General features: G+C 51.3%; 5 protein-coding genes across 5 annotated transcripts; all 5 read left to right on the top strand.

The window, feature by feature from the left end:
* Positions 1 to 898: 898 nt before the first annotated feature.
* Positions 899 to 3266, top strand: CH63R_14445 (WD domain-containing protein; the record flags this gene model as incomplete). The annotated part of the gene is made up of 2 exons (XM_018309419.1): positions 899 to 3155; positions 3253 to 3266. The coding sequence occupies 2 exons, from the start codon at positions 899 to 901 to the stop codon at positions 3264 to 3266; spliced, it is 2271 nt and encodes a 756-aa protein (XP_018150662.1).
* Positions 3267 to 8192: 4926 nt separating this feature from the next.
* On the top strand, positions 8193 to 9458 carry CH63R_14444 (Ebs-bah-phd domain-containing protein; the record flags this gene model as incomplete). The annotated part of the gene is made up of 1 exon (XM_018309418.1): positions 8193 to 9458. One exon carries the CDS (start codon positions 8193 to 8195, stop codon positions 9456 to 9458), a length of 1266 nt encoding a protein of 421 aa, XP_018150661.1.
* A 1163-nt stretch (positions 9459 to 10621) lies between these two features.
* On the top strand, positions 10622 to 10966 carry CH63R_14443 (uncharacterized protein; the record flags this gene model as incomplete). The annotated part of the gene is made up of 1 exon (XM_018309417.1): positions 10622 to 10966. One exon carries the CDS (start codon positions 10622 to 10624, stop codon positions 10964 to 10966), a length of 345 nt encoding a protein of 114 aa, XP_018150660.1.
* Positions 10967 to 12019: 1053 nt separating this feature from the next.
* CH63R_14442 (ATP-dependent DNA helicase) lies at positions 12020 to 13437 on the top strand (the record flags this gene model as incomplete). Its single annotated transcript, XM_018309416.1, has 2 exons — positions 12020 to 13295; positions 13316 to 13437. The coding sequence occupies 2 exons, from the start codon at positions 12020 to 12022 to the stop codon at positions 13435 to 13437; spliced, it is 1398 nt and encodes a 465-aa protein (XP_018150659.1).
* A 4272-nt stretch (positions 13438 to 17709) lies between these two features.
* Positions 17710 to 18522, top strand: CH63R_14441 (Serine threonine protein kinase; the record flags this gene model as incomplete). The annotated part of the gene is made up of 1 exon (XM_018309415.1): positions 17710 to 18522. The coding sequence occupies one exon, from the start codon at positions 17710 to 17712 to the stop codon at positions 18520 to 18522; it is 813 nt and encodes a 270-aa protein (XP_018150658.1).
* Between the last annotated feature and the right edge of the window lie 413 nt (positions 18523 to 18935).

The raw sequence follows: 18935 nt of genomic DNA, 5'->3' as shown, positions 1-18935 counted from the left end.
GTAGTTACTATGCATGCAATATGCACGCTCTTATGCGTGATAATAGTGACGGTTGAGTGCTGTTCAGCGGTTGCGCCGTTCTGGTTGCCCATCTTGGACGGCCTCCCGCATATGCCGTCTACGTACCATGATGACAATCATTGACACATCGGTGTACAATCGTATGACTCGTGCGTTGCAGCCTGCCTCCAGCGGTTTCATGTTATGTAGAAGTACATTAACGACGCCGGAGGCCAATTGCGAGGGGAAATAGGCGGCCATGAGGCGCAATGCAGTTGGGCCAAGGTGGTGCAACGCTTCGGGGTGGCGGGTATGGTGGTCGGGTTATCTAAACTGGTGCGAGAGTGAGCGAGCACCTTGAGGCTGCAATACTGAAGGACATGGAAGGTTAGATTTTGAGGGGCCAAGAGACAGGAGCAGAACACTTAGGAGGGTGGGCTTGGAAGAACTGGTGGTGAATAGACTGCGTTGCCTGCAACTACTGCAGAGAGTCAGAGAGACTACGTGCTGACCGAAAAGTGCAGACAGCCTGGATACGTGCCCATCGTTCTGCCCAATCACCTTCATAGTTCTGATCATCCCCGCATAGACGCTCGCAGCATGCCTGAAGTACTTACAACCCATCCCAGTATGCAGCTGACCATATCAGGCAAATCAGGCTTTCACAACAGCTTGGTCATTTAATGGAGCAGAAGGACCGCAGGCAATTCGCCACAGGAGACTCCTTTCCAAGCCTCATTTTACCCACGACCGAGTCTCTCAATCATTACATCTTCCATACACTATTGTAGCAGCTTCAGAGAACCATCACATATTTCATTACAATGGTAAATATTCTCTCCCCTTGCTATCGGCCGTTTGCTGAAGTGTCTAGACTCAGTGGGATCCAACCCTGCAGATGCTGGAGGGTCATAGGCGGCCTGTTAAGTCAGTGGTGTTCTCGGGCGATGGCACGCATCTGGCGTCGGCATCATACGACCGCACTGTCAAGGGTTGGGATAGCGCCACAGGCCAGTGTCTCTGGACGCTCAAGGGCCATCGTACAGCCGTTAACTCGGTGGCCTTCTCAGGCGACGGCACACGGCTGGCATCAGCATCGAGCGACAAGACCGTTAAGGTCTGGGACAGCGCCACAGGCCAGTGTCTCCAGACGCTCGAGGGCCATCGGTATCAAGTCAACTCGGTAGCCTTCTCGGGCGACGGCACACGGCTGGCATCAGCATCAGACGACAACACCGTTAAGGTTTGGGACAGCGCTACGGGCCAGTGTCTCCGGACGCTCAAGGGCCATAGGGGCGACGTTAACTCGGTGGCCTTCTCCGCTGATGGCACACGGCTGGCATCAGCATCGCACGACCGCACCGTGAAGATCTGGAACAGTGCCACAGGCCAGTGTCTCTGGACACTCGAGGGCCATAGGGGCTACGTTAACTCGGTGGCCTTTTCCGCTGATGGCACACGGCTGGCATCAGCATCGTACGACCGCACCGTTAAGGTCTGGGACAGCGCCACGGGCCAGTGTCTCCAGACGCTCGAGGGCCATGACCACTGGGTCAACTCGGTAGCCTTCTCGGGCGACGGCACACAGCTGGCATCAGCATCGGACGACCACACCGTTAAGGTCTGGGACAGCGCCACGGGCCAGTGTCTCCAGACGCTCGAGGGCCATCGCCACCAAGTCAACTCCGTAGCCTTCTCAGACGATGGCACACAGCTAGCATCGGCATCGCACGACGAGACCATCCAAGTCTGGGACAGCGCGACGTACCAGCGCTTGGACAAGATCCAGATCACAGAAGACGTCGTCAAGGCTGCAGCTAGAAACTACAGAAGTGGCCAGGATATCATGGCGCTGCTTCTCGACAAGCGCGGGGGCGAGATCCAGATCACAGAAGACGTCGTCAAGGCTGCAGCTGGAAACGAAAGTGGCCAAAAAATCATAGCGCTGCTTCTCGACAAGCGCGGGGACGAGATCCAGATCACAGAAGACGTCGTCAAGGCTGCAGCTGGAAACTACAGAAGTGGCCAAGATATCATGGCGTTGCTTCTCGACAAGCGCGGGGACAAGATCCAGATCACAGAAGACGTTGTTCTAACAATAATAAGGAACTTCAACCACATCATCGTCAGCCAGCTTCTCGACAAGCGCGGGGGCGAGATCCAGATCACAGAAGATGTCGTCAAGGCTGCAGCTGGAAACTACAGAAGTGGCCAGGATATCATGACGCTGCTTCTCGACAACCGCGGGGACGAGATCCAGATCACAGAAGACGTCGTCAAGGCTGCAGCTGGAAACAACAAAAGTGGCCAGGAAATCATGGAGCTGCTTCTCAACAGGCGCGGGGACGAGATCCAGATCACAGAAGATGTCGTCAAGGCTGCAGCTGGAAACAACAAGAGTGGCCAGGAAATCATGACGCTGCTTCTCGACAAGCGCGGGGACAAGATCCAGATCACAGAAGACGTTGTTCTAACGATAATGAGGAACTTCAACTACATCATCGTCAGTCAGCTTCTCGACAAGCGCGGGGACGAGATCCAGATCACAGAAGACGTCGTCAAGGCTGCAGCTGGAAACTACAGAAGTGGCCAGGAAATCATGACGCTGCTTCTCGACAAGCCCGGGGACGAGATCCAGATCACAGAAGACGTCGTCAAGGCTGCAGCTGGAAACTACAAAAGTGGCCGGGATATCATGGCGCTGCTTCTCAACAGGCGCGGGGACGAGATCCAGATCACAGAAGACGTCGTTAAGGCTGCAGCTGGAAACAACGAAAGTGGCCAGGAAATCATGGCACTGGTTCTCGACAAGCGCGGGGACGAGATCCAGATCACAGAAGACGTCGTCAAGGCTGCAGCTGGAAATAACGAAAGTGGCCAGAAAATCATGGCGCTGCTTCTCGACAAGCGCGGGGACAAGATCCAGATCACAAAAGACGTTGTTCTAACAATAATGAGGAACTTCAACCACATCATCGTCAGCCAGCTTCTCGACAAGCGCGGGGACGAGATCCAGATCACAGAAGACGTCGTTAAGGCTGCAGCTGGAAACAACGAAAGTGGCCAGGAAATCATGGCACTGGTTCTCGACAAGCGCGGGGACGAGATCCAGATCACAGAAGACGTCGTCAAGGCTGCAGCTGGAAACAACAAAAGTGGCCGGGATATCATGGCGCTGCTTCTCGACAAGCGCGGGGACGAGATCCAGATCACAGAAGACGTTGTTAAGGCTGCAGCTAGAAACAAGCTCAGTGGGAAAGAAGTAATAATTCTTCTCCTTAAGAAGAAAGAAGACAAGATTGACTCAAAGACTATCGGTCAATTTGAATGGATACAAGAACTCCGGACTGTTGATTGCAGCTTTCAGGAAATTTCAGAGCTTCTCTGCGAGAGCGCTCAAGATTCTCCATGGATTTATTTCCAGCCCACCCGCATCCCACATCAGCAAGTCGTAGACAACCATCACTTAGAAAGTTGCGCTCATCAGCTTCTTTCTTACTCCAACAATAAATCTGCTACAGTGTTGCGGTCAGCATCACAAACTGATAATGAGAGGAATGTGAGAAGATCCATTGAGGAGTTGTGCGGGCTTGGTGGTATCGCACCCTTCTCACGGGACGCAAACGACTGGAACGGTACGGTTCACTTCAAAGAGCAGAACTCAGTGGCGTTGCTATCACTTTCACTCGCAAATTCGAGCCGGAACTGCGTCAAGGACGTTATATGTCGACTGATTCGGGTAGCTGAGAATTTCAGCACCGCTGCACGAACGGTTCAAGATGCTGGTTTTTGCTGCGACTCTTTCACGGGTTTAAGGCGCTGCAAAACCAATGGAAGCAGTGTCTCCCCTGAGATACAAATGGTTCGACTTAGCTTCTCGTCAGCAGTGCGAATTCTCGAGCCTCTGAAGACCATTGAAAAGCTTCATCAGGATCAGTTCGATCTCCAGCCCGGACTGGTGAAGCTTCAGGACGCTTCTCGTTCGATCCTGAGCCAATTCTTTGACATTCAAAGTATTCCAGAAAGCAGCACCGACTTCCTACGACATTCTCTTCACCTCAGTTCTTTGGCAATACAGTTGCTCTGCGTCAACTTTTTATCTTACTCGCAGGCTCATATTGGCAGTATTCGACCGTTCTTTCTTGACAGCCCATTGAAACGAATCGTACTTCTTGGCATGGAGACGTCGGCCGAAGTCAATACCCACATTATAGCCAGCCTTGTCGAACTCACCTGCCTTGCTGGTATGGCACAAAGCCCTGTGTTTGTTTTCGACGTGCTGAGTTCACAGCACAAACCACCAGCTGGACAATCGACTGGAAAGTTTGATGTTCGCGCCTCTCTTGAGAATGTCTTGGATACCTGGGGTCCGGGGCAGCTCATCTTCCGACCAGGACAAGCTGAAGCACCAGTTGCGATCAATATTGGCGGAGGATACATATATATCGAACCGTCGCATGAACGCAGCGGAAAATATCACTGGGATCGGAAGCCGATGTTGTCGGATGGGCCACATTTACTTGATCTTGAGAACGAAATTGTCATCGGGAGCTCAGTCGAGGTCAACATCAACTGCAACATAGACGAGGACCAGTGTTGGTCTGGGTCAGCAACAGGACGCTACGAGCTTGGAACATATCGGCCCTACAATGAGATGATCGAGAGACAAGCTGGTGTGCAACTTGGCCTAGACAGGGTGGTCATTTCTGTCATTGGAGTTTGGGCAAAGCGGCCGGGAATGACTGTGAAGGCTAAAATTATCGAGAGTGATAATGGCCGCTTGATTTGCCGCCTGAGTGAGTACCTGGGCGTCAGAGTCAGCTTTTGTAACGGCGTCGCTCAGAGGGTTCCGCTAAGAGTATTAGTGGCCGAATTGCTCCCAGCGTTCGTGGGGACCCACACAGAATACGCGAGGCTCGAGACCAACTCTAAAATGACTGAAACCTTCAGGGACATCGAGTCGGATCTGGAAAGCTGGCTGGAAAGCCTGTCCCCTGAATCCAAACAGTTCGTCTATGGCTGGGTCCGCCTAATACTGGGAACTCTTAAGGACACTGGCCTGAGTCCGGACGGAACATATTTTTCGGTCGCGTGGCCTCGGAGCGGCATCGTGGAGCAGTGTTTTCGAATTCCACTCACAGGTCACAACAAGTGGACAACAATTCTAGCAGATTCGGACGACTGTGCGACATTCGCTTACATATCAAATGCTTGTCTGCAATACGGTGCCTTCACATGTGGTGGTCCAACGCCGAGTTGGAAAAACCAAGTCCGCATGCTTGAAACAGCTGTGCTCCGCCCACCAGGTCAGACGTGGACTTTGCGCCACGAACAGATCTATTGCTTCCAAAAGATGGATTACCTATTCTGGGTCAAGGCTCAGAGAGACACAAGCAACACAAGCATCCCCGCAGCTCTCGTCAAGCTTGGTTCGATTTCATCTTTACCACGAAATATCTGTTATAGATTGCTTCTTAAGGGGGAAAGAGAGAAGAACACAGTGCTGCGAGAAAAACGATTCCCAGAAGCCCACATTGAACCGGTGTTCATTACGGCTACTACAGATTCGTAGCTAGGCTAATTTTATTGTTTCCAGCCTACTATTTAGGGAGTTGAATATAATTTACGTCGTGGCCGTACAAGGCAACTATAGAACATCAACGAGCTTGATAATCAGACTTGTGTCAGGCAACAGCTTAGCAGCCAGCAATAATGTGCATATTAGTCTGTTCCTGCTAAGCGAGTAAGGTGTTGTTGTTGTTGTTGTTGTTCTTTGACACGTCTTTCTAACCTCAAACAATAAACAGAATAAGGTTTCAAGGCTACAATGCCAATATCCCCTATTGCAATAGGCAATCGAGCATGGGTTGATTGCACGCCTCGGATATGCAATGTCCAGGTCCGACAAATTGTCGAGATTCCGGCATCCCTGTATAACCATTGGCTAGATTCCTCAATTGATCCACTCGACGCGTTCCACGCTATGATATGGCTGAGATCGTGCACGGGCTCAGGTTCATCCGCTGCCCCACCCAGAGATCTCGACGCGTACCCCCAGCTCTGCCATTGGTTGCAGTGCAGTGTCACCTGGGTAGACAGTTGAAGATGAGGTGTAGGCAGAGTCACTTTTTACCTAGCTCTAGCTCTGTGGTAGCTGGACGGCGCTTTGGTTTCCGATGCGACGCTATCGAACAGTATTACGCCTCTACTGATCGCTTTCTAGAGCGGCTTCTGCTTACTATTCAGAGGGGTTAGCGTGCGATGCTTTGATAGAACAAGGATTAGGAACTGGCCCTGTACTTTTGAGGCCATTTCGTGGTGAGATTGGGACTTTGATCGTGCTTCTTGGTTTTGTTTTACGACTAATCTGTCATGCTGTGGAGAAATCCAGAAGTCATTGAGGGGGGATGCTCCCGTGATGTGGGAGTGGCAGTCTTCAATCATGCTGAGACGGTTATGGCCGCGATTGGCGTACGTCTGACGCTATTGAACAGCCCCAACATAACGTAAAAACAGGGATCCTGCTACCGAAATCAATAGCTAACTTTTCACTGCTGTTATAGACATCAAAAGAACAATTAAAAGGAGTAGGCCAAACCGTCCCGTGGTTATATAATCCACACTTAACACGGTGGAGTTGAGGAGTTTCGCGTCATCACATTCTCGTCACCAGATTCTCCCAGTGATAGACCAAAACTGTAGGAAGCCTTTGACCGCAAAAGACTCTAACTAATCCTTCATAGTAGGGCATAACCCGTACGTACTCAAGGAAGAGGAAGAAAACCTCTAGGCTCGACATTTTGGAGCCAAGACGGCCAGCGATACTCTTGTATTTACAGTCTTTACGGAATCGCGTCGCTTACAGGCCCTGATACGGACATGTTTGCGGATGGAACAACGACACCAGTCATGGACAGTCATCTTGTCCTGTGGGATAGCTCTGAGTTTACCGATGCTTTAAATCCTCTTTAGAGTGAGCATTTGACATTCACCTAGAGTCCGCTCGTTGGACCAGCCGTAAACGAACCAGGTGAGAGTGAAATTACAGGCAAGGCAGAACACACTTTCATCGGAATGGAAAGCATGGACGTACTGCCTTCATTTCTTCTCTTAGGCGCAAAAGATGCAGATGCAAATGTTCGAATTAAATTTGAAGAGAAGGTATTGCCTTTACGTGACGACAGAAGACGCCAGAGGGGACTCCAATGTTGTGCATGGCATGGTTGCAGAAGGCAATTTTTGACTTCAAGCCGCTGGAGATAGTTCGAACGCTTATGACTCATTAGGGGGTAGAAAGTGCTAAGTTTCTAAACAGAAGGCATTTCAAAACCTACTACAAGCCTGTTTTGTGTCCTGTATGTCCCACTAGATCAGCATGTCAAAGGGATATAAGGAAGCATCACAGAACACATTTTCAGCAACCTCGGTTAGTATGCAGATGCAGGAAAATGTTCACAAGGATGGATAATCTCAATCGGCACATTCGAGGAAAATCGCCACGGAAGTGATTATAGCAACAGAAAAGGAAAAACCGTCTGTCTTCTCCTGTTTTTTGAATTATAAAGTGTTCTCAGTCTTTGCTGCAGTTGATTGGCAAATTGGGATTGAAAAAAAAAGTAGAGTGCACAAGAAAAACTGTAGGAGTATACATAAAAAACCAGACACAATCGTTTAAATAGCAAATTTACTTGTTTAACAACGCAGTTCCATTTCCAGTTTCCTTTTCATTATCCAAGTAGCTTGTTAGCTTTGGAACAGGTAGTGCGGTGGTGGTTGTTGTTCGTGTAGTCCGTTTTCAGGTTCAAGTGTGCTGGTGATAACTTTTCATAGCACCATCCAACCGTAGTTGTCGGCCGTGCGCAACACATTGCAATAAACTCGCCGTTCCTGTTAATATCGGACACTACAAGAAGGTCTGCCACCTCGTCTTACTGGATGCTGCTCAAAATTCGTATTGGAACCTCCTTTAGCGTTCAGTCATAAGCTTGACCTTCCACCGCTCCAAAGTGGGTCCATGCTTTTTGCACAGCCCCACTTCGCGCCCTGACGCGTCAATGTCACCCTATTTAACGCAACATTTTGCGCACTTCAGCTCCTCATCCCATCCTGAACTCTTCAAGTCAAGCCGACACTTCAACTCCTCACCTGTTCTTCTGCGCGCTCTCATCTGCGGTCCAAAACCTAACATCATCATGTCTTCCATCACGCGGAAGCGTCATCTCAAAAGAACGGACGAGGCCGGACCTCCATTTCTGATCACGTATTATACCAAGCCTAATTCCAGGCCCCAGAAGAAGCGGCCGAAGTACGAGCGAATGACCGATACGCAAAACGGATTCAAGCAGACGTGTCCCTTCGTCCCCACTGGCTGGTTCAATCGAAAGAGCGCTCACGAATGTCTTGATCTTCAGTACAACGTCCTGCCCGAGAAGACCTGGCTCGGCATGACGCGATACAACAGCTTTGTCCTGAATGGTTCCAAGTTCTTTCGTGAGAGTTTTGTTTATGTCGCAAACGACCAGAGTCTAGAAAGTCAAAAGATCGGACCTGAGACGACGGCGGCATTTCACAACGATTCGCTTAGAGGACTTCGAAAGTCCCGATCTGGAGAAGACTGGGTAGCCTTCATACTGGATATTCGCGCCAGCGACGAGCAGCATGTTTTCGCGCGTATTTACTGGATGTACTGGCCAGAAGAACTCCCAGAAGGCAGCATGGATAGAGACACATATCCTGGAGGCCGCCAGTCTTACCATGGACGAAACGAGCTCATTGCCTCTAATCATATGGACATTATCAACGTTACCAGCGTGACATCATCTGCCAATGTTCAGCAATGGCATGAGGATAACGACGAACGAATCCAGGAAGCTCTATACTGGCGGCAGGCTCTTGATTGTCGAACCAAACAACTGTCGTCAGTAGTGCGGCGTTGCACATGTGGACAGCCAGCCAATCCCGACATGATCCTCATTGGATGTTCCAGTGAGAAATGTGCCGCATGGCTTCATGAACATTGCCTCCAAGCGGATGCTGTACAGCGAGCCTGCAAACGGCTAGCAGGAGATCACTCCAATCTTGGTGAAGAAGCTCCTGCTGGCGATGACCGACCGAGCGACGCAAAGGCCTATAATATTAGCGGGGCACCAGAAGAAGTACTCGCGCCAATAACTCCCCTCGCTATTCCCAAGAACATTTCGTTTCGACATCCGGACCAAAGCACAGTCACTGCATCGAAGACGCTTTTGCCGGCATTTGGCAAGGCCATGTTCGACGAGCTGAAGATGGTGGAAGCAACCAAAGCACCCGATGAGCAGCTTTTCGAGGCAAAGGTCTCAATGGAGACTGATCCACCAAGAATCGAGATCAAGGTCTTAGGCAAAGACGTTGTCGTGGGAGGTAATAAGGGATGGTCTGAGCCACTTTATTGCCTCTCATGTGGATCAAAAATCGTGTGAAGGATCGTTACTGCACTCATGTATCTTAGCTTGGACAACTAGGACTGTAGTTGGATACACTACGGACATTTTCCAAGCCCTAAGTTGCCTTCTCTTCATCTTTGTTGCAAAGGATTCTGTTGGAACAGAATGGGCCACCATGGGGCTCGGGATAAATCTGGCCCCGGGCAAGAGGGCTAAGCGAAAGTGGGACAGTAGGCCTACACCTTTCGCCAGGGTAGGCGCCCTGCCTACCTACCTACTTTATCCTATTCAAGCCAGTCAATAGACCTAAAATACAGGCTACACGAGGCATAATACACAGATATCAATCTATTCTTTACAAGCAGGGAATACTAGTCAGAAGTAACTCTTCAACATAGCCCTCCGTTCCGCGAAAGGGTTCACGATGTAACCTGGAAGATTAGTAGTCCGTTATGCTGTCCTTAACACGGCAATACCGTGGCTAGCGTAGAACATGCGACGCATCAGAACACCTTTGAAATATCTTCCTAGTAGCAAGGTAACCAACGTATCATCTGAACAACGAACCATGTTGTCCTTTTTAGTATACTAGTTACACTACTAGATACGCCTTAGCCTACCGCTAGCATCACCCATGGGAAGAAGATCACTGTCTATCATCATGTCTCCAGACATCTTTCGATTTGTCTACCTAGACGGATACTGCGTTGTTGTCTGCACGCAATGTCAGACCGCCATAACCGGCCTCGAAGCATCAGGCCATATCACACGTCTAACAATCACGGGTTAAATGCTAAGCAAAGACGACACGTCAATCGTGCAGTCGACGGCCTATCAGGCATCTTCCGTAGCGAGGACGACCTACCGAATTTCCGCTTCCCAGACCCGCATAGCGATCCCGTGCCAACCCTGGGAGAAACAGGCGACGACGGGTGCAAATGCAAGTCGTGCCGTTGCATCAGCCGGGACACCGACATTATCCAGGCAGACTGCCGAGAAGAACACGGCTGGGTAGACAAGCGGGGCTGCTGTAGGCAAGCCTGCCATACGAGCGAAGGGTTCGATGCCAGCAATTCTTCCGCTCGGGGGCCGCAAGCAGCTGGTTTGAGGTACTGCGGCGGGACATGATGAGTCCAGCGTCGGGAAGTAGTACCGCGGTGACGTGGCCGGCGTTAGACTCGGCCGCGCCTGTTATAAAAATGACCGAGACCAACCCCCAGGACGGCCGACAGTGCGGTCCCGAGGCAGACGACAAGGGAGAGCAAGAGGTCGAAGACAGTGAGGCTATAGCGGACATCACCCGGGGCCATCCCATCCCAAGAGCCACGTCAACGCACGAGATTGATGCACAGATTTGCCAAGAAGCTCGACAGGCCAGGCATAGGCAGACAGAAGACAGAGACCCGTCGCCAGGGCGCGCCAAGCATGCGGGGAGCGGCTCCAGACAGGACGACAAGGCAAAGGGCCTCCCTTGTGACCCTGCATGGTGGAACCAGCGGGCGACAGGAAGCAACAGCATGGGAAAAGGCCTACGCACGGGATAGCAGGCGCCGGCTCGTAGGGTTATACTTCCCGTGCAGCAGACGGGAACCTGGCGGCGAGGGCGCAGCAGCGGGTCCGACTGTCGACGGCACCTCCCAAGGGAAGAAGCGTACCTAGCGAAGTCGGACCACTAGTCCCAATGCTGCCGTTGACGCTCGGGAGGGGGGCTGGAACAGAGTCGGCCCATGGGCAAAGCGGCACTAAAGATTAGAGCTTGACTGGTGCTAGTACCAATCGACGTGGCGTATTAATCTCCCGTTCACGCCGAGGCATTCCGGACCAAGAGACGCCCACGCGTCAGAGCTGTAGCAGCACGTCTTGTCTCACGTGCGGCAGACAGAAGCCACCAGGAACAGACATTTTGGGACGTCTTTCCGCACCCTGGTTGCTGCAGCCACCCAATGACCAACCGATAATAACTACTCGTCCCTTGCTCCCGCAACCGAACACCGCTTTTGGCCGGTTTTCTTCCTCATCCAACCTCGCCACCGATTTCTGTTGCAACGCATCAATAATCAACAGAATTCATTTTAATACTTTGGAAAATGTTATTCGATTCGCCATGCCCAAACAGGTACCCGAATAGATTTACAACGCCGAGATGGACGTGTTGAATGGGAAGACTATCCGAAAGGCTGCTTCAGATTGAGGGGTAATTACCCAATGCAACTCTCTATAGCCGACTGAAAGGCGCACGCGACAAGAAGCAAGCAAAAGAACAGCATCAGAGGCTAGCATGCAATGCACCGGTGCGGGCGTAGTGGGGCTGGATGCTAGACGCCCGCCAGTCCTGCGGCCCGTTTGTTCCGTCACTCTTTTGCGGGTTCAAGTCTGACTACAGAGTATATCGATGGGCGGCCTCGCGCGACCTTTCTTTCTGCTTCAGTGATAACACTGCCACATATTGGCCAATCCCAATCACCGTCAGATCTGACCGCCGATCAATTACGTTAGTGTCTGTTGCCAGCACTTTTAAAACAGCGTAGGGACGCGTTTGGTACGAACAACTTCGCAATCGCTCCTTGCGAACTACCCACGCCCGCCAAGCCGCAACGATGAGCGACAACGACGACAAGGAACAATTACTTCAAGAGCTCAGCTGGCACCACCGCGCGTCTATTGTCTCGCAGCTCGTCGACATAGGCAGCGAGCGCAACCAGCAAGAGCATGTCAAGTTTCGCTCCTTCATCAGCAGCCTCCAGTGTCTCCAATTCAAGGGCTCGGAGCTGCGCCGCTGGTCGATCAACGCCTTCTGCTATCGGCGGTACGTCGCACTGTCCTACACCTGGGCTCCTTCGGAGCATGAAAACTCGGAACCTGGGATCTACCCCGTCGAAAACTGGGATGATAGCCACTTCCGACTCTCTCCGGTACGAAAATGCGTTCTCGATCGCGTCCTACACTACATGCGCCACAACAATGTCGACTTCTTTTGGATCGATGCTCACTGTATTCGTCAAGTCACATGCGGCATCAATGATTGCGCCCGCCACTTACGCTGCATCGAGAAACGCGATGCTATACAAGCCATGGATCTCGTCTACCAGCTCAGCGAGCACCCTGTGGCACTGCTGGGCTGGGAGCTGAAGACCGGATCTGAGCTGTACCTACTTAAGCAAATCCTCTCGGGGGACCTCGTCGACGGAGATTGCGAGTTTCGGCTTTGTGCAGCAACTCCTGTTCACGTGGCGACGAAGGCATTGCTGCTGCTGAGCGAGATCACGCGAGACAGCTGGTGGTGTCGTGCATGGACGTTCCAGGAAAACTACCGCGGCGGAACGCGGATGCAGCTACTGATCCGCCACGATCCGTCCCTGGAGCTGCAGAAGCGGCGGCACGGTGTATTTGGCGAGATACCAGGCGAGCTGTGCATACAGTCCGTCATGTTCTCCACGCAGGCGACGCGGCTGTGCCTAGCGATCCGCGAGGTGACAGCGCTGCTGCGGCTGGATGCTAACCGGGTTGACGGCGTGCTCCGCGCGGCTGGGAGATACGCGCTTATGGTACACAGTTCAAGCTCCATGACCCCAACGGTGATCGCCGACATCGAGGCGCGCAAACTGTCGAAGCCATGGGATCGGCTTGCGATTGTGGCCAATTGCTGCCAGTACCCAGTGCGGTTGGATGGTGGAGCACTCAGCCGGCAGGGTCAGAGCCCCAGTCTGTCAATACTGGCCATGTGTCTACTCAACGGCGAGATTCTTGATAACAGCAACAATAACATGGCATCGGTAGCCGGGCTGACGACGTCGGAGCTTCTCGACAGATTGATGTTCAGGCAATTCCACGCGCCCGAAGACGACATGCGGCAATTGACGTTCAACAAAGGCTGTCGGCTGATCGATGCGAAGTTGACAGCGAACGGCATTGCAACAAGGGGCCATCTATGGAAGCTGGGTTTCATCATCGATACCGCAAGATTCCCGCGGAAATTGCCATGGATCAACGAACCAAGAGGCCGTTTAACACTTGATGAGCGGAAGGGCCTGCTGCGGCTCGTATTTTGCCTACGCGATTTGAATTACAACCCGCTCGCCGACCGGCTCGACGATTAAGTCAGACTACCCACTTTTCGGCACCCCCCCCCATTTCGGCACCCCAAAAATGCCTCAAATGCCTCATCACCAGAACATACCCCTCAACTTTCAACATCAACAACATTTTCTATACTTATGCGAATAACCTCATTTTTTCCTCAGAGCTTCTTTTCGACCTTATGGGCCAGTATACCGAAGATGAAGTCAATCAGGCCCTTGACGCAATAACCAACGGCATGCCCATTAAGAGGGCTGGTCAGGTGTATGGCATCCCAAGATCAACACTTCAGTATCGGATTAAGGGCACTCAACCAAGGTCAATTGCCTTTTCTGACCTGCAGAGACTTTCTGTTAGTCAGGAGGCTAAACTGGCTGAATGGGTTCGCATTCAGCATGCCCTTGGTGTTGCCCCAACCCATCTGCAAGTGAGGCTATTCGCAGAAAGGATCCTCCATGCCATGGGGGATACAGAGCCTATAGGAAAGGGATGGATCCAAGCCTTCTTGAAGAGGAATCCATCAGTCAAGGTCCAGAGAAGTCGCCCTATCGATTCTAGGCGTGTTAATGGGGCATCTACTGAGGTCATCAGGGACTGGTTCAAACTACTCGCCATACCAGAGATCACCAGCATCAAACCAGCTAATAGATACAACATGGATGAGACTGGTATCCTTGAGGGCCAGGGATCTAATGGGCTGGTGCTGGGCATGTCTGAGACGAAGTCTGTACGTAAGAAACAGCCTGGATCAAGGGCATGGGTATCCATCATCGAATGCATCTCTGCCCTGGGCCATGTTCTGAATCCCCTCGTTATCTATAAGGGCAAGGCAGTCCAGCAGCAGTGGTTTCCTCTAGACCTTGGCCCTTATGAAGGATGGCAATTCACTGCAACGGAGAATGGATGGACTTCAGATGCCACTGCAGTTGAATGGCTGCAGAAGGTCTTCATCCCTCAGACTCTTCCTCAGGGCAAGGAGGTCAGGCTGCTGATCATGGATGGACATGGGAGTCATACAACGACTGACTTTATGTGGTTATGCTATATAAACAACATCCATCTATTGTTCTTACCGCCACATACCTCCCATGTCCTCCAGCCACTTGATCAGTCAGTCTTCAGCCCTGTCAAGGCAGCCTATAGGAAGGAGCTTGGATACCTTGGTCAGTGGAATGATTCAACTGTTGTAGGCAAGAGGAACTTTATAGGCTGTTATCAGAAGGCTCGTACTGCAGGTATGACGATGCAGAACATTAGAAGTGGTTGGAAATGGACAGGGTTATGGCCTGTCTCTATGGCGAAGCCTCTGATGAGCTCCCTACTGCTCCCATCAACACCAGCAGCATCAGGATCATCTGATCAGGTCAGCAAAGGGCAGTCTGGAGGCAAGGAAGCTGAAGGATGGGTATCTGCGTCATCTGCAGTGGCATGGTCGACGCCAAGGAAGATGAAGGATCTAGCTGGGCAGTTGAAGCTATTCACAGAGCTGGAGAATGATGCCTTTACTCAACGCCTTCTATTCAGGAAGGTAAAAAAAGGCTTCAGCGAGCAGGCATATGAGCTGGCAAATACCCAGCAGAAACTGGAGCTTCTGCAGGCCCAAGTCACCAATACTGCAGTAAGGAAAAGAAGGGCAGTCCAGCTGGATCCTAACACTAAGCTCGCCAACATCAAAGACATCCAGCAGGCGCAACTTAAGGCTGGGGAAAAAGAGGATGATGCAGCCGAATCCAGCGACTCTGAATACCCTAGTGAAGCTGAAAGCTGTATTGTTGTTGCATCTAGAAGAAGTCAATGATTAATTGAAGTCGACGAGTATGATGGGAATAGCTTCATTTTTGGGGTGCCGAAATGGGGGGGGTGCCGAAAAGTGGGTAGTCTGACTTACCTCGCCGCCGACGCCCGCGCCGAGGAAGAGTACTGCTCCTTCACTGATATGTATCTCCACCGCATGGCTGTTGAGCTAGCGGCGGCGATCTTGGCCCGCCGGAAGCTAAGACTAGGTAGCATTTGGAATGAGTCGGGGCGGCGGGCGCCGTATCGCGCCGTTTTCGTGTGGCCAGACCAGGGCGACGACGGGCCATCCCCGATTGCGGCTTTCGCCTTTACGTCTGCGTGGCAGGGTATTGCTGGCTCGCAGACACATGAAGCTAACGACATCGACCGTCACGTCTCTCTCGGAGTAGAAAAAGGAACCCTAGGCAGCGGCGGCGTGCCACAACTCCGTGTACGCAGGTGGCTACTAGGCATGTGCTTCTTCGAGGGTTGTCCGTGGACCGAAGTGGCGTTCCCCTGGCCGCAAGCGCTGCAGGCAGTTAGTAATGGCTAGCGAGTTGGAGTTATATAACGTCTGCGTCGAATAAGCAGTGCTCGTCGCAGAACCTAAGTTAGGCTTTGATATCCTAAATGTATTCACAGGTCTGTTCGTCAACTACTAAAGGACAAGAGTTAACCTACAGGGTACCTTAAACCAACCTACAATCTCGTATGGGTCCTGATTTAGTACCGTAACGGGCTGGGCTTGTATAAGGCCTTTCTGGATAAGTCAAACTGTCCACTTTTCGACACCTCCCTAATTTCGCCATCCTCAAATGAAGCTATCCCCACTATACCCATCAATTTCAATAACCATTGACTTCTTTCCGGCTTGTACCGCAGTGCTGGACCTGCTGTAGCTAAAGTGGGCGAGTCTGGGGGCGGGTCAGGATGTTAATTTAACTAGAACTGTTGGTTTCACAGGTCACTTAAGTGAACGAACGCTTCATATAGGTATGAGGGTATTCGTAGATTCTAGTGTGTAGAAGGAAGGGATCTAACGTGAAGGGCAGCAATCGACGAAGGCCGTAATATGGCTGGCCAGACGGACCCACTCTGACGGAGATGGATCCGTGTGATATGATTGGCCCAGCCAGGCCGACATCTCCACTTTCCCATCGATAATCCGATCGATATTCCAACAAGAACACCTAGACCTTACTGTGCGGTTCTTTCGGCATTTTCTGCAAATAATTCAATATATTCGAGCTCGCTTTGGCATTCTGGGCCAGCATGCTTTAGGTATTAAATGCCTTTTAACAGTTTCACGAGGTCTTCTTACGTATTCGATGCGCACCACTAGATTGCATACCCTTGCTAATAGTTGCATTTGTGAATGCACAGCGCCAAGTGAACTGAAAATGAGCTTGGCTACACATAAAACGCCCCGCACGAGTGATATGTGCTCTCCCGCAACTAATAACGGCCACGATTTCAGGTAAACACCAGCTGTGCGTCCTCACCGGTCGTTTTGTGTGGTTGGCGTGCTGCAAGCTTGCAGCCGGTGAAGGCTCTCACCGTGCTTCGTTCACCTCAGTCTGATTAATGGCTATCTGTTGGTACACATTTCAGACGTAGTTACTAACTTCTTTCCCAGCCGTCAATTTATGATAAACCTCTGTGCCTAACATACTCGCAACGAAAATGTGCCTGCGAGCCAAGCGCTATTCGCAGCACTCTGATAGCAGTGGCCTGCAACTTCCTGGTCGTTCTGTGAAATACGTACTGAAGCTTGCAACCGGTGAGGGCTTCCACTACTGTACTTAGTTCGCCCTGATAGCGGCGTATCGCAACCGATGAAGCCGGCAGGCACCGACGCAAGTGGTTAAGCGAATGACGGGGGTCACCTGCAGTCTTCTTGTTTCAATGGAAATGGGGTTTCATGTCGCGCCGTCGGCTGCCAGCGAAAACACGAGCAAGGTCCCTAATTGGCCCACAGCCTAAAAAAAGACGGGCAGCGCTAAGCTACACGTGGCGGGACTACAGTCTCGGGTCGACAATGGAGTGTCTGCTACATGCTAGCGTCTCGCTGCTGCAGTGAAAGGATGACAGGGCACGGACATCTAAGGATGACTTGCTGACAAAACAGTCATGCAAGCAAGGTGGGAAATGCGAGAAGTGATTGGTGGCGTGTTTGGACATTATCTGTCATTCTTGGAGGAGCGTGCGTATGTAAGGGGCCTGACACGGGCCAAGCAGAATGGAAGAGTGCATGTACATATACGACAGTTGTGGGAAGTAATAAAATCACTCACTCAACAGTCAACTAAACCACTTCATTCTACTTTTCTTAATCGTTCTCACGCAGCAGTCTACAAGCCACCCACGCACTTGCTTGTTACCATCAGTATCTGAAACGCCACCTCTCACATTGAACAACATACGGCTTTCCACCATGGGACAACGAGAGAGAGTCGAGTACCATTTCTACTGTCCGCCGGGAGTGCAGTGCGTCCTAGCCTGTGGAAGCAGCGCCTTCATCGGAGAGGTGGATGATTCCACTATCCTGAAGTATCCACTGGAGCCAGGAGGTGATTTGACACGCCTCGATCTTGAACACCAAATTCTCACCGTAGTTGGCCGACATCCTCACATTATCGGCCACAAAGGGTTCACGGAGATCGGCCTGTACCTTGAGCGTGCAGTCAATGGGACAATCTTCAAATATCTAACCGCATCGGATTTTCCCGCTCCGTCCCTTCAACAAAGGTTGGCATGGTGCCGAGAACTCTCCGAGGCAGTCGAACATGTACACTCAAAAAGGGTGATCCATTGTGATATACAACCCACAAACGTCTTGGTTGACCAAAATGCCCATCTCAAGCTAGCCGATTTTCAAGGGCGCCATCTCTCCGAAGACGGCAACATCCTACTGGATGGATGGGTTAGCGAGCCGTGTCGATATTTCTGTCCGCGATACGATGAATTCGCGGCTAACTTCAAGACGGATATCTTTGCACTTGGGTGTACTATTTACTTCATCATGACGGGACAAGAGGTTTTTTCAGATATCGTCAGTGGAGAGGCTGGGTGGGATGACGAGGTTAAGTCTCGGTTTGCAAGAGGTGATTTCCCGCGTGATTCTTCTGCTTGTGCTGCTATTACTCATAAATGTTGGATGCAACTGTACAACTCTGCAGGAGAGGTCCTCAATGATATCAAAGCTGTCGAGCAGGGTTTAGAGCAAGGTTTTAGCCAGCGAACTTGATTAATGCCGAAGGGGTTAAGGCTTGTAGAGTACAAGAAAGGGGAAGACAAAGAGATACTAGCTTTAGAGGCCTGAGATTTTGAGGGTATAACCTGTCAAGCGACTATGACATTTGCCTCTGAAGATATCGCAAACTTTCAACGCAACCCTTCAATGAATGTGTACAAAACATATCCTCGCTCTGCTGTACTTTGCGGCATCCTTCTATCCCCGAGCTCATAACCGCTGGCAGAGGCCGCTGGAGCCTTCTCGAGCTTTGCTTTAACACTTGGGGCAAATGTGCCCTGGCGCCCTGACCAATGAAGTTCCGGTCCACACCTTTGTATATCCTGTGTGTTTGCTTTGGCTGCAAGTAAAGAGGACAGACACTTCCTTTTCATGCTTCGGGGTGTTGGTGCAGTTCTGCCATTTGG

The sequence above is a fragment of the Colletotrichum higginsianum genome, chromosome 11 (genome assembly GCF_001672515.1).
Source record: "Colletotrichum higginsianum IMI 349063 chromosome 11, whole genome shotgun sequence".
Lineage (NCBI taxonomy): Eukaryota > Fungi > Ascomycota > Sordariomycetes > Glomerellales > Glomerellaceae > Colletotrichum > Colletotrichum higginsianum.
Note: the sequence above shows the minus strand (reverse complement) of the source record. Positions and strands in the feature narration are given on the sequence as shown.